Source organism: Ornithorhynchus anatinus, chromosome 8, assembly GCF_004115215.2.
Source record: "Ornithorhynchus anatinus isolate Pmale09 chromosome 8, mOrnAna1.pri.v4, whole genome shotgun sequence".
Classification (NCBI taxonomy): domain Eukaryota; kingdom Metazoa; phylum Chordata; class Mammalia; order Monotremata; family Ornithorhynchidae; genus Ornithorhynchus; species Ornithorhynchus anatinus.
The window spans coordinates 30,356,650-30,376,046 of record NC_041735.1 but is presented as its reverse complement, the minus strand read 5'-3'; the positions used below and the strand labels follow the sequence as shown (position 1 = coordinate 30,376,046).

The following is a 19,397-nucleotide window of genomic DNA, read 5'->3' as shown; positions in this document are numbered from 1 at the left end:
GGAGGCCCTTTTTCCTCAGGGGCAGCCTTTATCTGCTTTCTCCACACCTCTGTCTAACCTCAGACATTCTAATCTGCAGCCCTGAAAGGTGGCTGATCAAGTCACTAGCACTATAAATAATTCCTCTGTGTATGATGCTCATCTAATAACACACTTAACTAATAACACACCCTGGACACCTCTGCCTAACTTGTCTCCCGTGTGAAATGAAATCCCTTTTCACAAAGACTCTGGCCATGAAGACGGAATACACCGGCTTTAGAGCACTCATTCAGCTCACTGCCCCCAATCTACTTCACTGATTTCTTACTACAACCCAGTCTGCAAGTTTTACTTCTTTAATTCCAACTCACTCAATGAACCTCCATCACTTCTATTTCACCGCCAACCACTTTCCACATCCTCCCTCTGACCTGGAACTCCCTCCACCTCCAAATATGACAGGCCACACCCTCCCCACCTTCAAAGCTTTATTAAATTCACACTTTTTCCAAGAGGCCTTCCCTACTAAGCCCTCTTTTTCCTGATTCCCTCTCCCTTCTGTGCTGTCTATGCACTGGGGTTTGTATCCTTTAAGTCCTCAATATTCATCCTACCCCAAACAATCAATTATATTTATTGAGCATTTTCTGCATGAAAAGCACTGTACTAAGGACTTGTAACAGTGCAATATAATAGAGTTGGTTAACACATTCTCTGCCCACAATGAGTTTAGAGGGGAAGACAGATATTAATATATTAAGTGCTTAACAAATACGATCACCATCATAAAATAATCAATTACATATATGTACATAAGTGCATGGGGCCAAAGGAGGGGTGAATAAAGGATGCAACCAAATGCAAGGGCAATGCAGAAGAGATTGGGAGAAGAGGAAATGAGGGCTCCGTCAGGGAAGGACCCCGGGAAAAGATGTGTGACCGCTTATTGGTTACGTAGAAGGAGAAGGTTCCAGGGCAGATGCAGGATATGGACGAGAGATGAGCAGTAAGATAGATGAGAATGGGGTACTAGAGGAGCAAAATGTGCAGACTGGGTTGAAGGAAAGCAGCAAGGTAAGGTAGGAGGAGGCAAGGTGATTGAGTGGTTTAAAGCCAATGGTAAGTGGTTTCTGATCCTTCTCAAGATCTCACCTGGAGAGTTTCCATTACTTCATCAGTCTTGGCTTTAGGAGGGAGAGCCAAGCAGAAGTATACCCATTCCATTCCTAGCTTGCACAGTGGCTAGCAGGTGGAAGACAATCTGCTGCAAGTCAAAACTCACCTGTTCTGGGCAGCAGCGACATGGGAGAGAGTTGAAGTTGGAGATTCGAGTTTACTACACAGAAGGAGGCAATTGTAAACCACTTTTGTATTTTTACCAAGAAAACACTATGGATAGGCTACCAGAACCATTGTAGATGGAGGTGGGGTGTTCTGGGAGAGATGTGTCCATGGAGTTGCTAAGGGTCAGAGATGACTCAACGGCATAGATACGACAAGGGGTTTCAGTTTGTTATGGAAGTGGATGGGCAACCACCGGAGGTTCCTGAGGAGTGGGGAAAAATGGACTGAACATTTCTGTAGCGGCAGAGTGAAGCATGGACTGGAGTGGGGAGAGACTAGAGGCAGGGAAGAAAGCAAAGAGGCTGATACAGTAATCAAGGAGGGAGTGGACAAGTGATTGAATTAACATTGTTGTAGCAATTTGCATTAAGGGGGATGGACAGATTTTAGTAATGTTGTTAAGGTAGAACCGACAGGATTTAGTGACAGACTGAGTATGCGGGTTGGATGAGAGCGCTGAATCAAGGATAACGCCAAGGTTACAAACTTGAGAGACAGGAAGGATGGTGGTGCTTTTTATGGTGACAGCACTCAGTCCCTCATGACTCAGGTATGCATCCATAATTTCTTTTACTGTTTGCCTCCCTGTCTACACTGTGAGCTCCTTGTGGGCAGGGAACATGTCTTCCAATTCTGCTGTATCGGACTCTCCCAGCTGCTTAGTACAGTACATAATAAGTGGTCAATAAATACCACTGATGATGCTGATAGTGATTAAATACCATTGATTGACTAATTGAATACTTACCCAGTGAAGTGAGGTTCCCATAATTTTCCAGCATCGTTTCCCGGTACAAGATGCGCTGGGTGAGGTCCAGAAGCTGCCCCTCTTGGTGGGTGAAGGCCACTGCCACGTCTTCAAATGTCACCGATTTCTGAAATGACATGAAGTTTCCAGTCAGTTCCCAGTGCTCCAAGAAGCAGCCCATCATTCATACTTGCAGAGAAGGGGTACCTGCCTGCATCAGGGCTGGAGGCAGTTGGAGGGTATATTGCAATACCAGGGACCATCCTGTGGAAAGGAGAGTGTGGAGAGGGGAGGAAGGTTGTGAGGAGCCTCAAAGGAGAAAAACAAAGGTTGAGTGGTGATAGGAACATGGAATACACCAGAATAGGGTTTGTCCTGGGCAGAAAAGATGGCTGTGGTGTGTGTGTGGTGGGGCAACGGGGGTGGGGCAACGGGGGTGGGGGATTTCTCAGGGGGAGTCTGCTGAAGCTCCATGAGGGAATGAGGCAAAGCCATATTTGAGCAAAAGGAATAAGAACTCCAGGGAAGAACTCACCTGAGCCCTGGCTTTCTGAAGTTCAGGTGCCATTGCCTGGTGAAGTGGGCTCACCTCTTGGGGAAGAGCAGACAGAGCTGAGGGAAGAGAAGAAAAATCACTGAGTGCCTCTAGTGCAACATCCTGAATTCCCAGAGAACCAGACCTAGGATTTCCTACCACATCGAGATGTGTCTGTATGTAGCAGAAGGAAAACCAAGAAAAGGTAATCTAGTAATAGGGAGGAACATGAAATAGGTAAGAGTTAGATATAGAGGTCTAGGATTCATCAGCATAGAAGTAAAAACCAGAGATATGTGAGCTAAAGAGCTCTCCAGGGAGTGAGTGCACAAGCAGAAAAGTTGAGGACCCAGAACTGAACCTTGGACTCCCCTCTGGGCCCTACTCTCCACATTCCCCACTAAAGGAAGGGGAAGCAGATATACAGGAAGTCATAAGAGAAGTATTAACAGTACCAAGAGAAATCTGTGTCTGAGGGCAAGTCCACCATAAAGAATATGAAAAGGGGGGGTGGTACTCAAAAACATCAATGGTAGCAGAGCAGTCCAGATGGGTAAGAATGAGAAAATACTAAAAATACCATTTGGGGGGTGAGGAAAGGCTTTGGCCAACCACTTACCCCCTTTGCTCTTCCCACCTCTCCCTGCCCCACAGCACTTGTGTATATATGCATATAATTACAATTTCATTTATTTATATTAATGCCGGCTTACTTGTATAGATGCCTCTCTTCCCTCATCTAGATTGTGAGCTCGTTTGGGCAGGGATTGTCTCTCTTTATTGCTGTATTATATTTTCCAAGCATTTAGTACAGTGTTTTGGGGAAGCAGCGTGGCTCAGTGGAAAGAGCATGGGCTTTGGAGTCAGGGTTCATGAGTTCGAATCCCAGCTCTGCCACTTGTCGGCTGTGTGACTGTGGGCAAGTCACTTAACTTCTCTGTGCCTCAATTCCCTCATCTGTAAAATGGGGATTAAGACTGTGAGCCCCACGTGGGACAACCTGCTTCCCCTATGTCTACCCCAGCGCTTAGAACAGTGCTCGGCACATAGTAAGCGCTTAACAAATACCAACATTATTATTATTATTATTGTTTTGCTCATAAATACGACTAAATGAATGAATAAACCACTGATTGGTGAATTTAGAGAAAGCTGATTTTATAGACCAGTAATGATAAAAGTTTATTGATCCCTGCTCACTGGAGCAGTGTGATTTAGTGGATGCAGCATGGGCCAGGGGTCAGAAGGACCTGGGTTTTAACCCTGCTCCACCGATCATCTGCTGTGTGATCTTGGGCAAGTCACTTACCTTCTCTGTGTCTCAGTCATCTCATCTGCAAAGTGGGGATTAAGATGGTGACGCCCAAGTGGGACATGGACTGTGTCCAACCTATCTTCTACCTACTTCAGCACTCAGGATAGTGCCTAGCACACAGTAAGTGATTAATAAATACCATAAATAAGAAGCTAAATTGTGGGATCTCACTGACTGAGTTTGTGGAGAGTAAGTGTAAAGAATGCAACTAAAGAATAAGACTTGGAGAGAAGGAGGATTCTGTGCTATTAGTTATGCCTCAGGACAAAGACTTTGAGACACTGTTTCCTCATACATCAATACAATGTGTCAAAGAAGCCAATAGCCCAATTAAATATAAATTACTGTCAGTAAGGTTTGCCAAATAAAAACAAAATACTTCACAGGGATTTCCACTTGTCAAACCCAATGTGATCTCCCAGTTAGAGAAAATGAATAACCCATGGGAACAGGAGCTTCCAGAAGCAGGTAGACTGGCAGACCCCACAAAACTCCTGCACAAGTGAGGATATGGGAAGGAAGTGCAGAAATAAAGAAACAGCTTGACTTAACGGAAAGAGTAGGGGCCTGGAAGGTAGAGGACTTGGGTTTCAATCTCAATGCTGCCAACTGTCAGCTGTGTGAGTATGGGCAAGTCACTTCACTTCATTCATTCATTCAATCATATTTATTGAGTGCTTACTGTGTGCAGAGCACTGTACTAAGCACTTGGAATGTACAATTCGGCAACAGATAGAGACAATCCCTGCCCAACAATGGGCTCACAGTCTAAAAGGGGGAGACAGACAGCAAAACAAAACAAGTAGTTAGGCATCAATACCATCAAAATAGATAATAGAATCATAGATATATACACATCATTAATGAAATAGAGTAATAAATAATATATACAAATATGCACAAGTGCTGTGGGGAGGGGAAGGGGGTAGAGCAGAGGGAGAGAGTAAGGGGAATGGGGAGGGGAGGAGGGGCAGAGGGAAAAGGAGGGCTCAGTCTGGGAAGGCTTCCAGAAGGAGGTGAGCTCTCAATAGGGCTTTGAAGAGAGGAAGAGAGTTAGTTTGGCAGATGTGAGAGGAGGGAGGGCATTCCAGGTCAGTGGTAGGACGTGGGCTAGGGGTCGAAGGTGGGACAGGCGAGAACGAGGCACAGTGAGGAGGTTAGCAGCAGAGGAGCGGAGTGTACGGGCGGGCTGTAGAAGGAGAGAAGGGAGGTGAGGTAGGAGGGGGCTAGGTAATGGAGAGCTTTGAAGCCAAGAGTGAGGAGTTTTTGCTTCGTGTGAAGGTTGATAGGCAACCACTGGAGGTTTAAAAAGTACATTATAGGGACAACCTTTTTATGCATAGACTGTAAGCTCGTTGTGGGCAGGGAACGCATCTGATTATTGTAGTCCTGAATTCTCTCAAGCACTTACTACAGTGCTCTGCACACACTATGAGCTCAAAAAATACAACCGAATGTCTACGCTATGGCCGGGACTGTAGATTCTCTATGCCTCCCTTTCCTCATCTGTAAAATGGGGATTCATCCCCTTCTATTTAAACTGTGAGTCCTAAATGGGAGAAGAACTGTGTCCAGTGTGATTAACTTGAATCTACCCCAATACTTAGAATGGTACTTGACACACGATAAACACTCAAATGCCACCCAAAAAAATTAAAATACAATTTTTCCACTCAAAAATACCATATTAGATCCATACCTGTAATCCTGGAGAAAGTTCACGTAATCCCATTTTAGAAATGACATATTGGATCTGAAAAGGGTACAAAGAAGGGCACCTGAAATGTTCAGGGACAAGGCACAGCTTCTGTATAAACACAGATTGAAGAGATTAGGATAGTTTCCTCCCATGCGAGGACCATTATTAGGGGGAAAAGAAGATTACTGCCCCAGTTAAATGGATGAAATGGAGAATTTGGAGATGACAATGGAACATGCAGCTGGCTTTGAATGAGGGACGAAATAGGAGACAGTAGTCAAACAGGAGACCATTGTAGCAGGTACTGTACCCAGTATTGACCATTCATTCAATAGTATTTACTGAACACTTACTGTAGGCAAGCACTGTATTAAGCACTTGGAAGAGTACAATATAACAAGACACATTCTCTGCCCACAACAAGCTTAGAGTCTAGAGGGACAGGCTTACAGTCTAGTCATAAAGTGGATTTCGACACCTTGAGCTGAAAGGAATCAAAACTCTGTACCTTCTGGTGAGGAGCCAACATGAGGAGGAAATTCTTGCGCCACTCCCATGGAAACTGCATTTTCTGGAAGCACTTCCCAACCAAACACACACTCTGGAATCTGGGGGCAGAGAATACCACAGAAGGGCTTAGATGGTGAGAAAAGGTCTCTCGATGTATGAAATCATACACAAAAATCACACCCAGCAATTCCAAACCCAGATCAGCAGGAGGGACAACCAAAGACTCACTCATTGATCAGAAGGACAGAGAAGGTGGCAGAGGGACATGACTAGGAATGACTGGAGACCAAAGACAAGGAGCCTTTTCCCTGGCATTTTCCCTTGCTCCTGCTTCTAATCTATCCTTCTCCTGCATCTGCACCTATCTCCTCCAGAGGCCCTCTTGACCAATGGCAGAAAAATTATATTAACCAGAGAGGGAGAGCCAAAGCCAATCACTGGACTTGATTAACAGCAGGAAAGTACCCTTTGATCCCCAAAGCAGGGCTCCAGCCCAACCAGAAAGGGCACATTTGTAAGCTCCCTCTAGACTGTAAGACTGGGCAGAAATTGGATCTACCAATTATACTGTACTATACTCACCCAAGCACTGCTGTACCCACATCAAGTGCTCAATAAATGTCATAAACAGATGAGTGGGGCAATGTAACCCCCTAACCTTCCCTTAGCCATGCCACCAAATCTTTCGAAACTTCAGTTTCTCCTATATGAACTTGTCCTCCCTTACTAATTGGTCCGGTCCATCCAGATCGCTCTGCAAATCCTCCACCAGGGTCACTGCCTCCTCTCCACTTTGAGGTTGATGTATCCGCACCCAGGTCTGGATCTCTCCAGGCAAGATGGTCAGGAACTGCTCCAGCACCAACATTTCCAGGATCTGCTCCTTTGTGTGTTTCTCCGGCTTCAGCCACTGATGGCAGAGCTTGCGGAGTTGGCTCAGAGCCTCCTGGGGTCCGGATGCATCCTGGTAGCGGAAGCGCCAGAAGTTCCACTGGCAGAACTCTCCATTCACATGTTGGCCGGATTCGGTCCTTGGGGCCCAGTCCTCCTCCACGTTCGCTGCCCGAAACCTCTCCCGCTCCTTGGGAGCCCGGACCTGGGGCTTGAGAGCCGCAACTCTCCTCAATTTTGCAGTCATTGTCTGTGGTCCTTGGTTCGGGTCACTCCAGCTAGGGACTGTTTTGTATACGTTGACCACTCGCTGCCCTCAATGGCTGGACATTTTCCTGATGTTTCCCTCCAGGAACACAGAGGAGAAAATGTAACTTCCTCAAAGAAATCACAGACACAGACAAAGGGGACTTAGAATTACCATTCATGCCCCATCAGAGAGTAATTTTCTACAACCTTAAGCAGATTCCAACAGGAATCAAGGCTGGCTTCAGACAGAGCCAGGTAAGCAGGCACATCTGGATGGCATGCACTGGGGGTGGACCTTGTTCTTCTCACCCCTCTCAAGGTGGCCATCAGTTGAGGCATTCAAGGCAGCACTTTGTAGCACACCCCTTTCTGAGATAACCATCACACATGCAGTCTCCACCCCATATCCCTCCCTCCACACTTGCATGGGAGTTGTTTTGAGTTTTGTTACATGGATCCTCCACTTTCCCACCCTAAGAAAAAAGGAGTCTTTACAAGGACTGTAAAATGGGGATTGAGATTGTGAGTCCCACATGGGACAGGGACTGTATCTAACCCTATTTACTTGTATCCACCCCAGTGCTTAGTACAGTTCCTGCCACATAATAAGTGCTAACAAATACCATTATTATTACTATTAGGATGTCCACTCTGCAGTGGCACTGCCAGGAAGAAGGGACAACTTGCTGGTCATTGCTTTTATGTATGTAGACTTCTCTTTGACCAGGGTGTCCATGCAGCCTGCTGCCACCAGAAAGTTCTTTATGTAGCCCTAAGGAGTTCATATTGCCTGCTGCTGCCAGGCAAAGTTTTAAGTAGAGAAGAACTAGGTGAGACTGGCCTCATGGCCATGTTCTAACAAATTCTCCTTCTGCAGGTAAACTGGGAATGTGATTTCAGTTCTAGCCTATTATCTGTAATGCACTATATATGGCTTGTAGGTGCGGCGAGGGGGGGGGCGCTCATAACAGACTTTATAGACTTACACTGCTCTTCTGTTTTGTGTAAATGCCAATGGGTGAAATGTTTGCAGGGTCAGCCCTGTGCAAGAACACTGTACTTGAGGAGGAAAACACAGGGTTAACCAAAGGAATGTGAGGTCTGTTTGAGTGCTGACCACACATTCTGGGGGCCCAACATGTAGTTTATGTAACACTTTGATTTATGGTCTTACACAAAGTCACAGAGCAGTCTTGCAGACAGATGAATGGACCCAGGACAGAAAGTAATTGATATGAGGCACAGAGAGGTAACAGGCTGATAAGACTTGGAGGCCCAGCTGCACATGAAGGCTGGACAGCCAAATGGTCTATAAGACCTTGCGAAGATACAGGGAGTTCATTCATTCATTCAGTAGCATTAACTGAGTACTTACTATGTGCAGAGCACTGTACTAAGCGCTTGGAATGTACAAATCGGTAACAGATAGCGACAGTCCCTGCCCTTTGATGGGCTTACAGTCTAACTGGGGGAGACAGGCAGACAAGAATAATAATAATAATAATGTTGGTATTTGTTAAGCGCTTACTATGTGCCGAGCACTGTTCTAAGCGCTGGGGTAGACATAGGGGAATCAGGTTGTCCCACGTGGGGCTCACAGTCTTAATCCCCATTTTACAGATGAGGGAATTGAGGCACAGAGAAGTTAAGTGACTTGCCCACAGTCACACAGCCGACAAGTGGCAGAGCTGGGATTCGAACTCATGAGCCCTGACTCCAAAGCCCGTGCTCTTTCCACTGACCCACGCTGCTTACAATAGCAATAAATAGAATCAAGGGGAAGAACATCTCATTAAAACAATAGCAAATAAATAGAATTAGGGTTAACAAAATTAACAAAATAAATAGGGTAATGAAAATATATACAGTTGAGGAGACGAGTACAGTGCTGAGGGGATGGGATGGGAGAGGGGGAGGAGCAGAGGGAAAGGGGGGAGAAGAGGGTTTAGCTGTGGAGAGGTGAAGGGGGGGTAGAGGGAGAAGAGGGAAAAGGGGGAGCTCAGTCTGGGAAGGCCTCTTGGAGGACGTGAGCTTTAAGTAGGGTTTTGAAGAGGGGAAGAGAATCAATTTGGCGGAGGTGAGGAGGGAGGGCATTCCAGGACCACAGGAGGACGTGGCCCAGGGCTCAATGGCGGGTTAGGCGAGAACGGGGGAGGTGAGGAGGTGGGCGGCAGAGGAGCGGAACGTGCGAGGTGGGCATTGGAAAGACAGAAGGGAGGAGAGGTAGGAGGGGGCAAGGTGATGGAGACCCTTGAAGCCTAGAGTGAGAAGTTTTTGTTTCGTGCAGAGGTCGATAGGCAACCACTGGAGGTTTTTAAGGGGAGTGACATGCCCAGAGCGTTTCTGCAGGAAGATGAGCCGGGCAGTGGAGTGAAGAATAGACTGCAGCGGGGAGAGATAGGAGGAAAGGAGATCAGAGAGAAGGCTGACACAATAATCCAGCCGGGATATTATGAGAGCCTGTACCAGTAAGATAGCCGTTTGGGTGGAGAGGAAAGGGCAGATCTTGGCGATATTGAACCTCAGCCTTGGGTCTAGAAATGTTACAGCTGATGCCAGGCAACCCGAAACAGTATGAGAGTCACTTGAGAATCTGGGGAATCCCTCAAACTAGGAGGAGGCTGCTATTGTATTATTCCTCTTGTATATCATTATGACCTATTCTCCTATGTGTATACAAAATGACTGCAATTATCCTAACAAATCCCTCTTTCATTCTTGCAACTGTAATATTACAAAGTTCAAATGCTTGCTTAACCTATTGCAGGTATTATGATTTTTGCATCTCCACCTCACATGAACGGTACTTCAGAATCCAAGTAATCTGGGGACTTAGACCACTATTTCAAGACAGGCTTACAGCCTCATTCCCCATTTTACAGATGCAGTAACTGAGGCACAGAGAAGTGAAGTGAGTGGTCCAAGGTCATACAACAGACAAGTGGCTGAGTCAGGATTAGAACCCATGACCTTCTAACTCCCAGACCCATTCTCTATCCACTACACCATGTTGCAAAAAGATGGCCAGTGGTGAAGGAGCAGGGACAATGAAGAAAGCTGTGCATCAGAAGCAAGGAGGAACAATTGATAGGGAGCAGAAAGAACCACACAATGTCCTGAAGAAAACAGGATATGAATAGGAGAGATGTTTTTTTCTCCCCCCAGATGTAAGGAGATCTGGAGGTGGAACTGAAACGCTTGCACAGTTCTGCACAGATAAATATCCCCAGATCGAGACTTATAGCCACACACCAAAGGGAAAACAAAAACATTCCCCTGCTGCTTGCAGATACGCTGTAGGCACCCCCACCCTGAGGCTGGCCCTTGACCCCAGTTTTAACACCAGGTGACCCCTAAAGGAGAAATAGATCAGGGACAAAGAGGGGTGAGCAACAAGAGGGAATAAAGAAGAGACAGAAGAGCAAGGAAAGGATGAGTTTAGGTAAGAAGAAAGATGTGCTCTTGCTGGACTAAAAGCAGCAGTGTACTAGAAAAGGTTTGCAATCAGCCCAGGCCTAATTTCCCCTGTTAATTATTTCCCAGCCCTTTGTATAGTACTCTACATATGATAAGATCTTACTCAATGCAATTACCACTACCAAAAAGATCACCCCAAAGTGTCTTGTATCTAATACTCTCTTTCATCCATAAAAAGCACCTTTGGGCCACTAAGTTTGGTATAAAGATGATGCTCCCAACAACGCTTCTGCTGCCCTCTTCCTACCACTCCTCAGCTCCACTGACCTCCCACTCCACCCCACCTCACCCTTTCACTTACTCAGACACACATGATCTCAACATCTCTAGCCTCACCAGCTCTGAAATCCCTCCATCCAACCACAGCTTCCTCACCTGCCTTTTCTCCTATGTTTCCCTACCCATAAAACTGTCCTGTTCCCCAACAAAGACCACCGATCTTTTGACCACAACCAATTTTCAAGTCATCGTGTCCCATTTAGCTTCCACATCCAAGACTACCTTCCCTTGATGACCAAACTGACACTCTCAACACCACTCCTCACCTGAACTAACCTCACTCACTACCTACCCCTTCACTGATCTCATACTACTAACCAAAGGTCCTGTATCACCTTCACAGTATGCTTCTTTCACACTTATGCATGAACCACCGAGTGCTGCTACTGGAAATCCAGATATCAGGCCAACCTTGTCCAACTGAAATCCATCCTTGCTAGCTTTAACTCTGCCTGCAATCCACCTGGCACCATTATTTCTCATCTTTATTGGTTCCCATGCCCAGTGCCCTCACCAGTTTTTTCAGACATTCAACTAAATCCCTCCTCAAACTCCCTGTCCCGTCATCACCACCAGTTCTTGCCCCAATGACCTCATCACTTACATTATTGATAAAATTGAAACCATCATGAGTGATCTCCCTAAAATTCCCACTTCCCACCAGTTCCTCCCTCTTCCTGCTCCATCTCTGACTCCCCCACCTGTCCCAGCAGGATCTTAAAATGACATCTCCTGACAACTGTAAAATGGGGATTCAATATCTGCTCTCCCTCCTGCTTAGACTGTGAGTCACGTGTGGGACAGGCACTGTGCTTGACCTGATTAATTTATATCTACCTCATCATTCAGACTTGTGCTTCACACACTAGTGAAGTGCTTAAATACCATTTAAAAAAATGGAGGGGGAGATCCAACTGAGTGCCTTAAAGCCAATGATAAAGAGTTTCTGTTTGATGTGGAGAAGGATGAACAACCACTGGAGATTTTTTGAGGCTTGGGAAGATGTGGTTTGAGCATTTTCTTTAGCAAAATGATCTGCGCAGCAAAGTGAAGTATGAATGTTAGAGGGGAAGAGACAATAGAGGTCAATGAGGAGGCTGATGCAGTAATCAAAATGGGATATGATAAGTGCTTGGCTCAGCACGTCAGTTTTGAGGGAGAGCAAAGGACAAATTCTAGAGCTGTTGTGAAGTTAGAACTGACAGGAGCAGTGACAGACAGCATGTGAAAAGGACCCAAATGAAGGCAGAAAAAGATCACCAGGGAACAAAGCTAAGAAAGTCATCAGTGAGGAAGGAGAAAGACCAGGTAAGTAACTGTCAAGTAAACTGAGGTCTGAAAGCATTTCAAGGAACAGAGAATGCTTCACATATTTAAAGGAAAAGGGAATAAGCAGAGACCCTGTGGGTCTTGGCTATGAGGAGGTAGCTGATGAGTTAGAGGGTGTTGCCTCTCCAAGTTACAGGGTTGAAACCTGATTGTAGTGGGCCAAATTAAGAGTTGGTTGAGAGGTGTGAAGAGAGTAGTTTCATAAAATCCAGTCGAGAAGTTTGGAGAGCAATGAGAGCAGGAGATGGGGTGACAACTGGAGGGGCTGTGGGATCCCGAGAAGGCTTTGTTTAGTAGGGGTAAGCACATTTGAGCATCCAAGAGTGAGAGACTGAAGGTTGTTGCAAGGGAGAGAAGGGATCAATCAATCAATAGTATTTGAGCGCTCACTGTGTCAGAGCACTGTTTTCCCCCCTTCTAGACTGTGAGCCCATTGTTGGTAGGGATTGTCTCTATTTTTTTGCCAAATTGTACTTTCCAAGTGCTTAGTATAGTACTCTGCATGCAGTAAGCGCTCAATAAATACGACTGAATGAATGAATGATGAGCGCTTCAAGTGTTATAGAAGTGAAATGGGGCAGACCGCCATGCTGCCTCCCCAGAGAACCAGGGTCAGGTCCTCAGTGTGTCAACTTGGAGCCTCCATCCCATCCTGCCTCGCATCGCTCTGGAGGAAGGAGAAAGCCAACCCCAGCAAGCCTTTAAAAAACCTAACGAAGAATATAGCAGGTTACAGAATCTAGCGGGTCCCTGTGGCTGTGGGCTCTGAAGCGCTGGAGACTGTAGGTCTGTTCCTCTAGCCACAGCACCCTACTGTACCGTGGTTGCATTTGGTGGATTTGTCCCTGCTCTTTATGTTGTTTCAGTATTTTATTGCTTCCTTTCTCCTTGTGTCTGTAGCCTGTCCCCTCCCTCAGCCTTATATTCTTAGATGATGAGCCCAACTGGTCTGATTTCCTCCCATGTGTTTATTCCCAGAGCAGAGCTTAAATACTACTTCTCCTATTAGAGGTAGACAGGGTAGATATAGAAAGCAGGTGGGAAACCTCCTCTTGAGAAACAACTGGGAAGGAGGAAAAAAAGAGAGATAGCAAAGAAGCAAGGAGGAGGAGGAACTTTGGAAAGTTCTTACCTATTCTACCTACAAAATAAATGAAGGTACCATCAGGGATTAGGGAGGAAGGTGGTGAGTGTAATGAGGAATTCAGGAATTAGGGAGACTGAAAGGTCTTTGTGGGCAGGAAACATGCGGTTATATTGTACTCTCCCAAGGGCTTGGTATAGTGCTCTGCATGCAATAAGCACTCAATAAATTTGACTGATAGATTGACTGATTGTGCTCATGAGAGTTGGTAAAGAATAGAAAAGTTGCCAAGCAGAAAGAAACTATATGAAGACAGAGTCCATTTAAGCAGGAGAAAAGTCAGCGTGGGTTTTTGGCAACTGTCTTCAGCCAAATGAATGCAGAAGTGGAGGAAGTGGGTTGTGAGGGTGATCCAGGTGTAGAAGTTGGTGGTGAAAGACAGCTAAGGGGATAAGAGGGTTGAGTTTTGTGCAGAGGGCAAAGCCTGGCCTGCCTCTTTTCTGTGAGGTTTCCCTGCGGCCTCTCACATACCCTCATGTTCCTAGTCTCCCCCAAACTCAGATTTCCCTGGATAATTCTACCCTCCATTGCAATATTGCCTTACAAACTGATTCTATGTTCTCAGATTTGCTCCACAAGATGATTCAATAATGAGAAAATGTTTACATCAGCTGTATTTTCATTAAATGGGGGATGTGATCACTGAAGAGAAACTAATGCCTATTCAGAATACACGGTTTGGGTATTACTGAAAAACAGTGTTACAATATGGGAAAAACAGGAAGCTAAGAAACTGATTTCAGCAAAGCGAATGGCCAGCCAATCCAGATGATGGCAAGTTAAATCCAGTGCACAGGCTCACAAAAAGGGGCCACATTTATCAACCCATGAGTTGCCCAGAGAAGTTTCAAAATGGAAAAACAAACGAACAAAACATAAGCCTCACCTAGCAGAAAGAATGAAAATCTCTGTAATTCATTCTGCCACAATTTTTCATTTCAAGTGATTGGTGAGTCTTACCCTGGAGCATTCTTTGAAAATGTGTGGCCTAGAGAACAGAGCAGGGGGCTGGGAATCACAAGATCTAGGTTCAAGTCCCAGCTCTATTGGTCTAATGGGTTACCTTGAGCAAGACAAATAACCCCCCTGCGCCTGTTTCCTTATCTATAAAATGGGGATAAAAGATTGTGAGCCCTTTGGGGAGCAGGGACTGTAATCTTCTATCTATCCCTTATATCCACTCTAGTAGTAGTAATAGCACTTTGTAAATGACATTTCTTCTTCTTCTTCTTCTTACTATTATTATTATTATTATTATTAATGAAAAGGGAAAGTTACCTGAGCCAATGCTGAAGGAGAGAGGTAAGGGGAGGGCTGTGCTCTGAAGCCAAAGACAAATGGATCACTAAGGGGTGGAAAGAACCACAGAAAAGTCAGAGGAAATTACCATAATGATTGTGGTACTTGTTAAGCTCTTTGTGCCAAGCACAGTATTAAACAGTGAGGCAGATACTATACAATCAGATCAGGCACAGTTCCTGTCCTCCATAAGGGTCAGTCAGGCAATCAGTCAATCACATTTACTGAGTGCTTACTGTGTGTAGAGCACTCTACTAATTGCTTGGGAGAGTACAATATAACACATTCTCCGCCCACAATGAGCTGACAGTCAACAGGGGAAGGCAGACAGGCAGACATTAATATAGATAAATAAATTACAGATATGTAAATAAGTATTGTGGGATTGGGATGGGGGAAGAATAAAGGGAGCAAGCAAGTCAGAACGACACAGAAGGGAGTGAGAGAAGAGGAAAGGAGGGCTTAATCAGGGAAGGCCGCTTGGAGACCTACCTTCAATAAGGCTTTGAAGTTAGGGAGAGTAATTGTCTAACCGATAAAAAGAGAGAGGGTATTCCAGGCCAGAAGCAGGATGTGATGAAGTTGGTGGCACGACAGATGAGACTGAGGTCAAGTACAAGTGAGGAGGTTAGCATTAGAAAAATGAAATGTGCAGCCTGGGTTGTATTAGAAGAGTAGCACTGCTCCACTGGAGCAAATCTTCTCACTGTGCCTCATTCTCACCTGTCCTGTGGTCGACCCCTGACCCACGTCGTATGTCTGGCCCTTTCCTCTCCACCCAAATGGCTATCTTACTGTTACAGGCTCTCATAATATCCCGGCTGGATTACTGTGTCAGCCTTCTCTCTGATCTCCTTTCCTCCTATCTCTCCCCGCTGCAGTCTATTCTTCACTCCACTGCCCGGCTCATCTTCCTGCAGAAACGCTCTGGGCATGTCACTCCCCTTCTTAAAAACCTTCAGTGGTTGCCTATCAACCTCCGCATGAAACAAAAACTTCTCACTCTAGGCTTCAAGGCTCTCCATCACCTTGCCCCCTCCTACCTCTCCTCCCTTCTGTCTTTCTACTCCCCATCCCGCACACACCGCTCCTCTGCCGCCCACCTCCTCACCGTCCCCCGTTCTAGTCTACCCCGCCGTCGACCCCTGGGCCACATCCCCCCGTGGTCCTGGAATACCCTCCCTCCTCACCTCCGCCAAATTGATTCTCTTCCCCTCTTCAAAACCCTACTTAAAGCTCACCTCCTCCAAGAGGCCTTCCCAGTCTGAGCTTCCCCTTTTCCCTCTGAGCTAACCCCCCTTCACCTCCCCTCAGCTAAGCCCTCTTTTCCCCCCTTTCCCTCTGCTCCTCCCCCTCTCCCTTCCCCTCCCCTCAGTACTGTACTTGTCCACTCAACTGTATATAATAGGGTAATAAACATTACCCTATTTATTTTGTTAATGAGAAGTACATCACCTTGATTCTATTTATTTGCTATTGTTTTAATGAGATGTTCATCTCCTTGATTCTATTTATTGTTATTGTTTTTGTCTGTCTCCCCCCAGATAGACTGTAAGCCCGTCAAAGGGCAGGGACTGTCTCTGTTACCGATTTGTACATTCCAAGCGCTTAGTACAGTGATCTGCACATAGTAAGCGCTCAATAAATACTATTGAATGAATGAACGAATGGTCTAGAACACCCTCCCTCCTCAAATCCACCAATCACACTTTCCCCCCTTCAAAGCTCCACTGAAGACTCACCTCCTCCAAAAGGCCTTCCCAGACTCAGCCCCCCTTTTCCTCGGCTCCCCTCCCTTCCACGTCAACCTGACTCGCTCCCTTTGCTCTCCCACCCTCTCCCCACCCCACAGCACTTGTGTGTAGCAGCGTGGCTCAGTAGAAAGAGCACAGGCTTGTGAGTCAGCGGTCGTGGGTTCTAATCCTGACTCCGCCACTTAACAGCTGCGTGACTTTGGGCAAGTCAATTCACTTCTCTGTGCCTCATTTACCACATCTGGAAAATGGGGATTAAGACTGTGAGCCCCATGTGGGACAACCTGATTACCTTGTATCTACCCCAAGGCTTAGAACAGTGCTTGGTACAAAGTAAGCACTTAAACACCAAAATTATTATTATTATATATGTACATATCTACAAGTCTATTTATATTAATGCCTAATTACTTGTTTTGATGTCTGTCTCCCCTCTTCTAGACTGTAAACCTGGTGTGGGCAGGGATTATCTCTATTGATGAACTGTACTTTCCAAAAGCCTAGTACAGTGCTTTGCTCAATAAATAAGATTGAATGAATGAACGAACGTAGGAGGGGGCAAAGTGAATGAGAGCCTTAAGGGAAAGGAGAACATGCATTTAATCCAAATTTTGTGGCTGAGGACACTAAGGCACACAAGAAGTGATCTATCAGCGGAATTTACTGACGGCTTACTAAATGCAAAGTACTGTACTAAGCGTTTCGGAGAGTACACTAAAACAGAGTTGGCAGACACTTTTCCTACCCACAACAAGTTTACAGTCTAAAGGGGGAGACCTTACTACCATTACATTACTACGTGTTCTAAAAACTGGGGTTAATGCAAGTTAGGTGGGACACATTCCCTGTCCCACATGGACATATGAGGTAACTGGAGGCCAGAAAGGTTAAGTGACTTGCCCAAGGTCATCCAGCAGACACGTGGCGGGGCCAGGATTAGCACACACGTCATTCGGACTCCCAAGCCCGTGGTCTATCCACTATGCCATGCTGATTCTCTCAAAAACTACTATAAAGCATGGGATGGTTAGAGAGACCTTTTTGCCCCAGGAATAGGAGGTTTGGGATTAGAATGGATACCACACAGTTCCTCTCACAGAAACACAGAAGGCCACATTCAAAAGAAAACAAGGCATATTCTCCTGCACCTTGCAGGCTCCCAGATGCTCCTCAAACAGCGGGCCCCTGCCCCTGAAAATGCCAGGAATCTACCAGTGTGGCTCAGTGGAAAGAGCACGGGCTTGGGAATGAGAAGTCATGGGTTCAAATTCCGGTTCAGCCGCTTGTCAGCTGTGGGACTTTGGGCTTCACTTCTCTGTGACTCAGGTACCTCATCTGGAAAATGGGGATGAAGACTATGAGCCCACGTGGGGGCAACCTGATGACCTTGCATCCCCCCCAGCGCTTAGAGCAGTGCTTGGCACATAGTAAGTGCTTAACAAATACCAGCATTATTATTATTCTCTCTGCCTCGGTTACCTCATCTGGAAAATGGGGGTGAAGACTGTGAGCCCCACGCAGGACAACTTGATCACCTTGTATACAATTTTGGTATTTGTTAAGCACCTACTATGTGCCAAGCACTGTTCTAAACGCTGGGTAGATACAAGGTAAACACCTTGTCCCACGTGGGGCTCACAATTTTAATCCCCATTTTACCGATGAGATCAGCGTGGCTTAGTGGAAAGAGCCTGGGCTTCGGAGTCAGAGGTCATGGGTTCGACTCCCGGCTCTGCCACTTGTCAGCTGGGTGACTGTGGGCAAGTCACTTCACTTCTCTGTGCCTCAGTTACCTCATCTGTAAAATGGGGATTAACTGTGAGCCTCACGTGGGACAACCTGATCACCTTGTATCCCCCAGCGCTTAGAACAGTGCTTTGCACATAGTAAGCGCTTAACAAATACCAACATTATTATTAACTGAGGCACAGAGAAGTGATTTACCCAAGGTCACAGAGCAGACAAGTGGCGGAGCCGGCATTAGAACCCACGACCTCCGATTCCCAAGCCCGGACTCTTTCCACTGAGCCCCGCTGCTTCTCTGGTAACCTCTCCAGCGCTTAGAACAGTGCTTGGCACATAGCGCTTAACAAATGCTACCATCATCACCATTATTATTATTGCCATCCTCCTCTCCCACCGGGAAAAAGAAAAAAAAAGTTCATGAGCCACCAAAATGGGTGGAACTGAAGGGTGGGGTGGGCAGTGAGAGGAGGGGGAGGGACGGCAGGGAGGGGGAGGAAGGCGAAGAGGGGCCTCCCCCCGGGGGCAGGGGGGGCGGGGGGGGTCTCCCCAAAGTCGCCCCATGTCACCCCCCAGGATGGGGCGGCCCAGCGGGTTGGCAGGAGGCCTCCGTCCCTCTCCACCTCCGCCCAGGACCGGCAGAGCCTTCCCTTACCTATCAGCCCGGCGGGCCCGGCGGCAGGGCCGTGCGCAAAGGAGGCATCGCGTGCGGGAGACCGGTGGCAGCCACACCCAACATGGCCGCCCAGGGGCCCCCTTCGCCCCGGAGAGCCACACTTCCGGTTCCCCTCTAGGCTTCCGGAGGCTTCGTCGGTCTCGGTGGTAGATGGGGCGGCCGCAGACGGGGCCTCGCTGCGGAGGAGCCGTGGGGCCCCCTGGCGGCCGGGGCTCAGCGCCAGCGACCTCTCCAGCCGCTCCGCTCTTTCTTTGGCGCCCCGCCGCGGGGCCAGTCGGGAACGGAGGCTCCTGCTTCCCACCACTCCCCAGCCTGGGCCTCGGGGCTGTGGGACTGAAAGGGGATCATGGGGAAAAGACACCAATTCCCTTGTCCTCTCTGCCTACTTATCTACACTTAGTCTCCAATCAGTCAGTCCATCGG

At 46.9% G+C, this 19,397-nt stretch overlaps 1 protein-coding gene across 4 annotated transcripts in view; it reads right to left on the bottom strand.

The window, feature by feature from the left end:
• The window catches only part of LOC100080149 (zinc finger protein 2 homolog), a 34,755-nt gene extending 15,722 nt beyond the window's left edge, over positions 1–19,033 (bottom strand). The window contains exons 1-5 of one of the 4 annotated variants that reach the window (XM_029070700.2): positions 18,954–19,033; positions 6,861–7,370; positions 6,132–6,231; positions 2,610–2,686; positions 2,075–2,201 (exon numbers count right to left, since the gene is read on the bottom strand). In XM_029070700.2, the coding sequence (XP_028926533.1) occupies positions 2,075–2,201; positions 2,610–2,686; positions 6,132–6,231; positions 6,861–7,271 (715 nt within the window). In that variant the 5' untranslated portion in view covers positions 7,272–7,370; positions 18,954–19,033. Of the gene's footprint in view, positions 1–2,074; positions 2,202–2,609; positions 2,687–6,131; positions 6,232–6,860; positions 7,403–18,953 lie in introns of all 4 variants that reach the window. The other 3 variants (XM_029070701.2, XM_029070698.2, XM_029070699.2) reach the window with 3 other exon arrangements.
• Between the last annotated feature and the right edge of the window lie 364 nt (positions 19,034–19,397).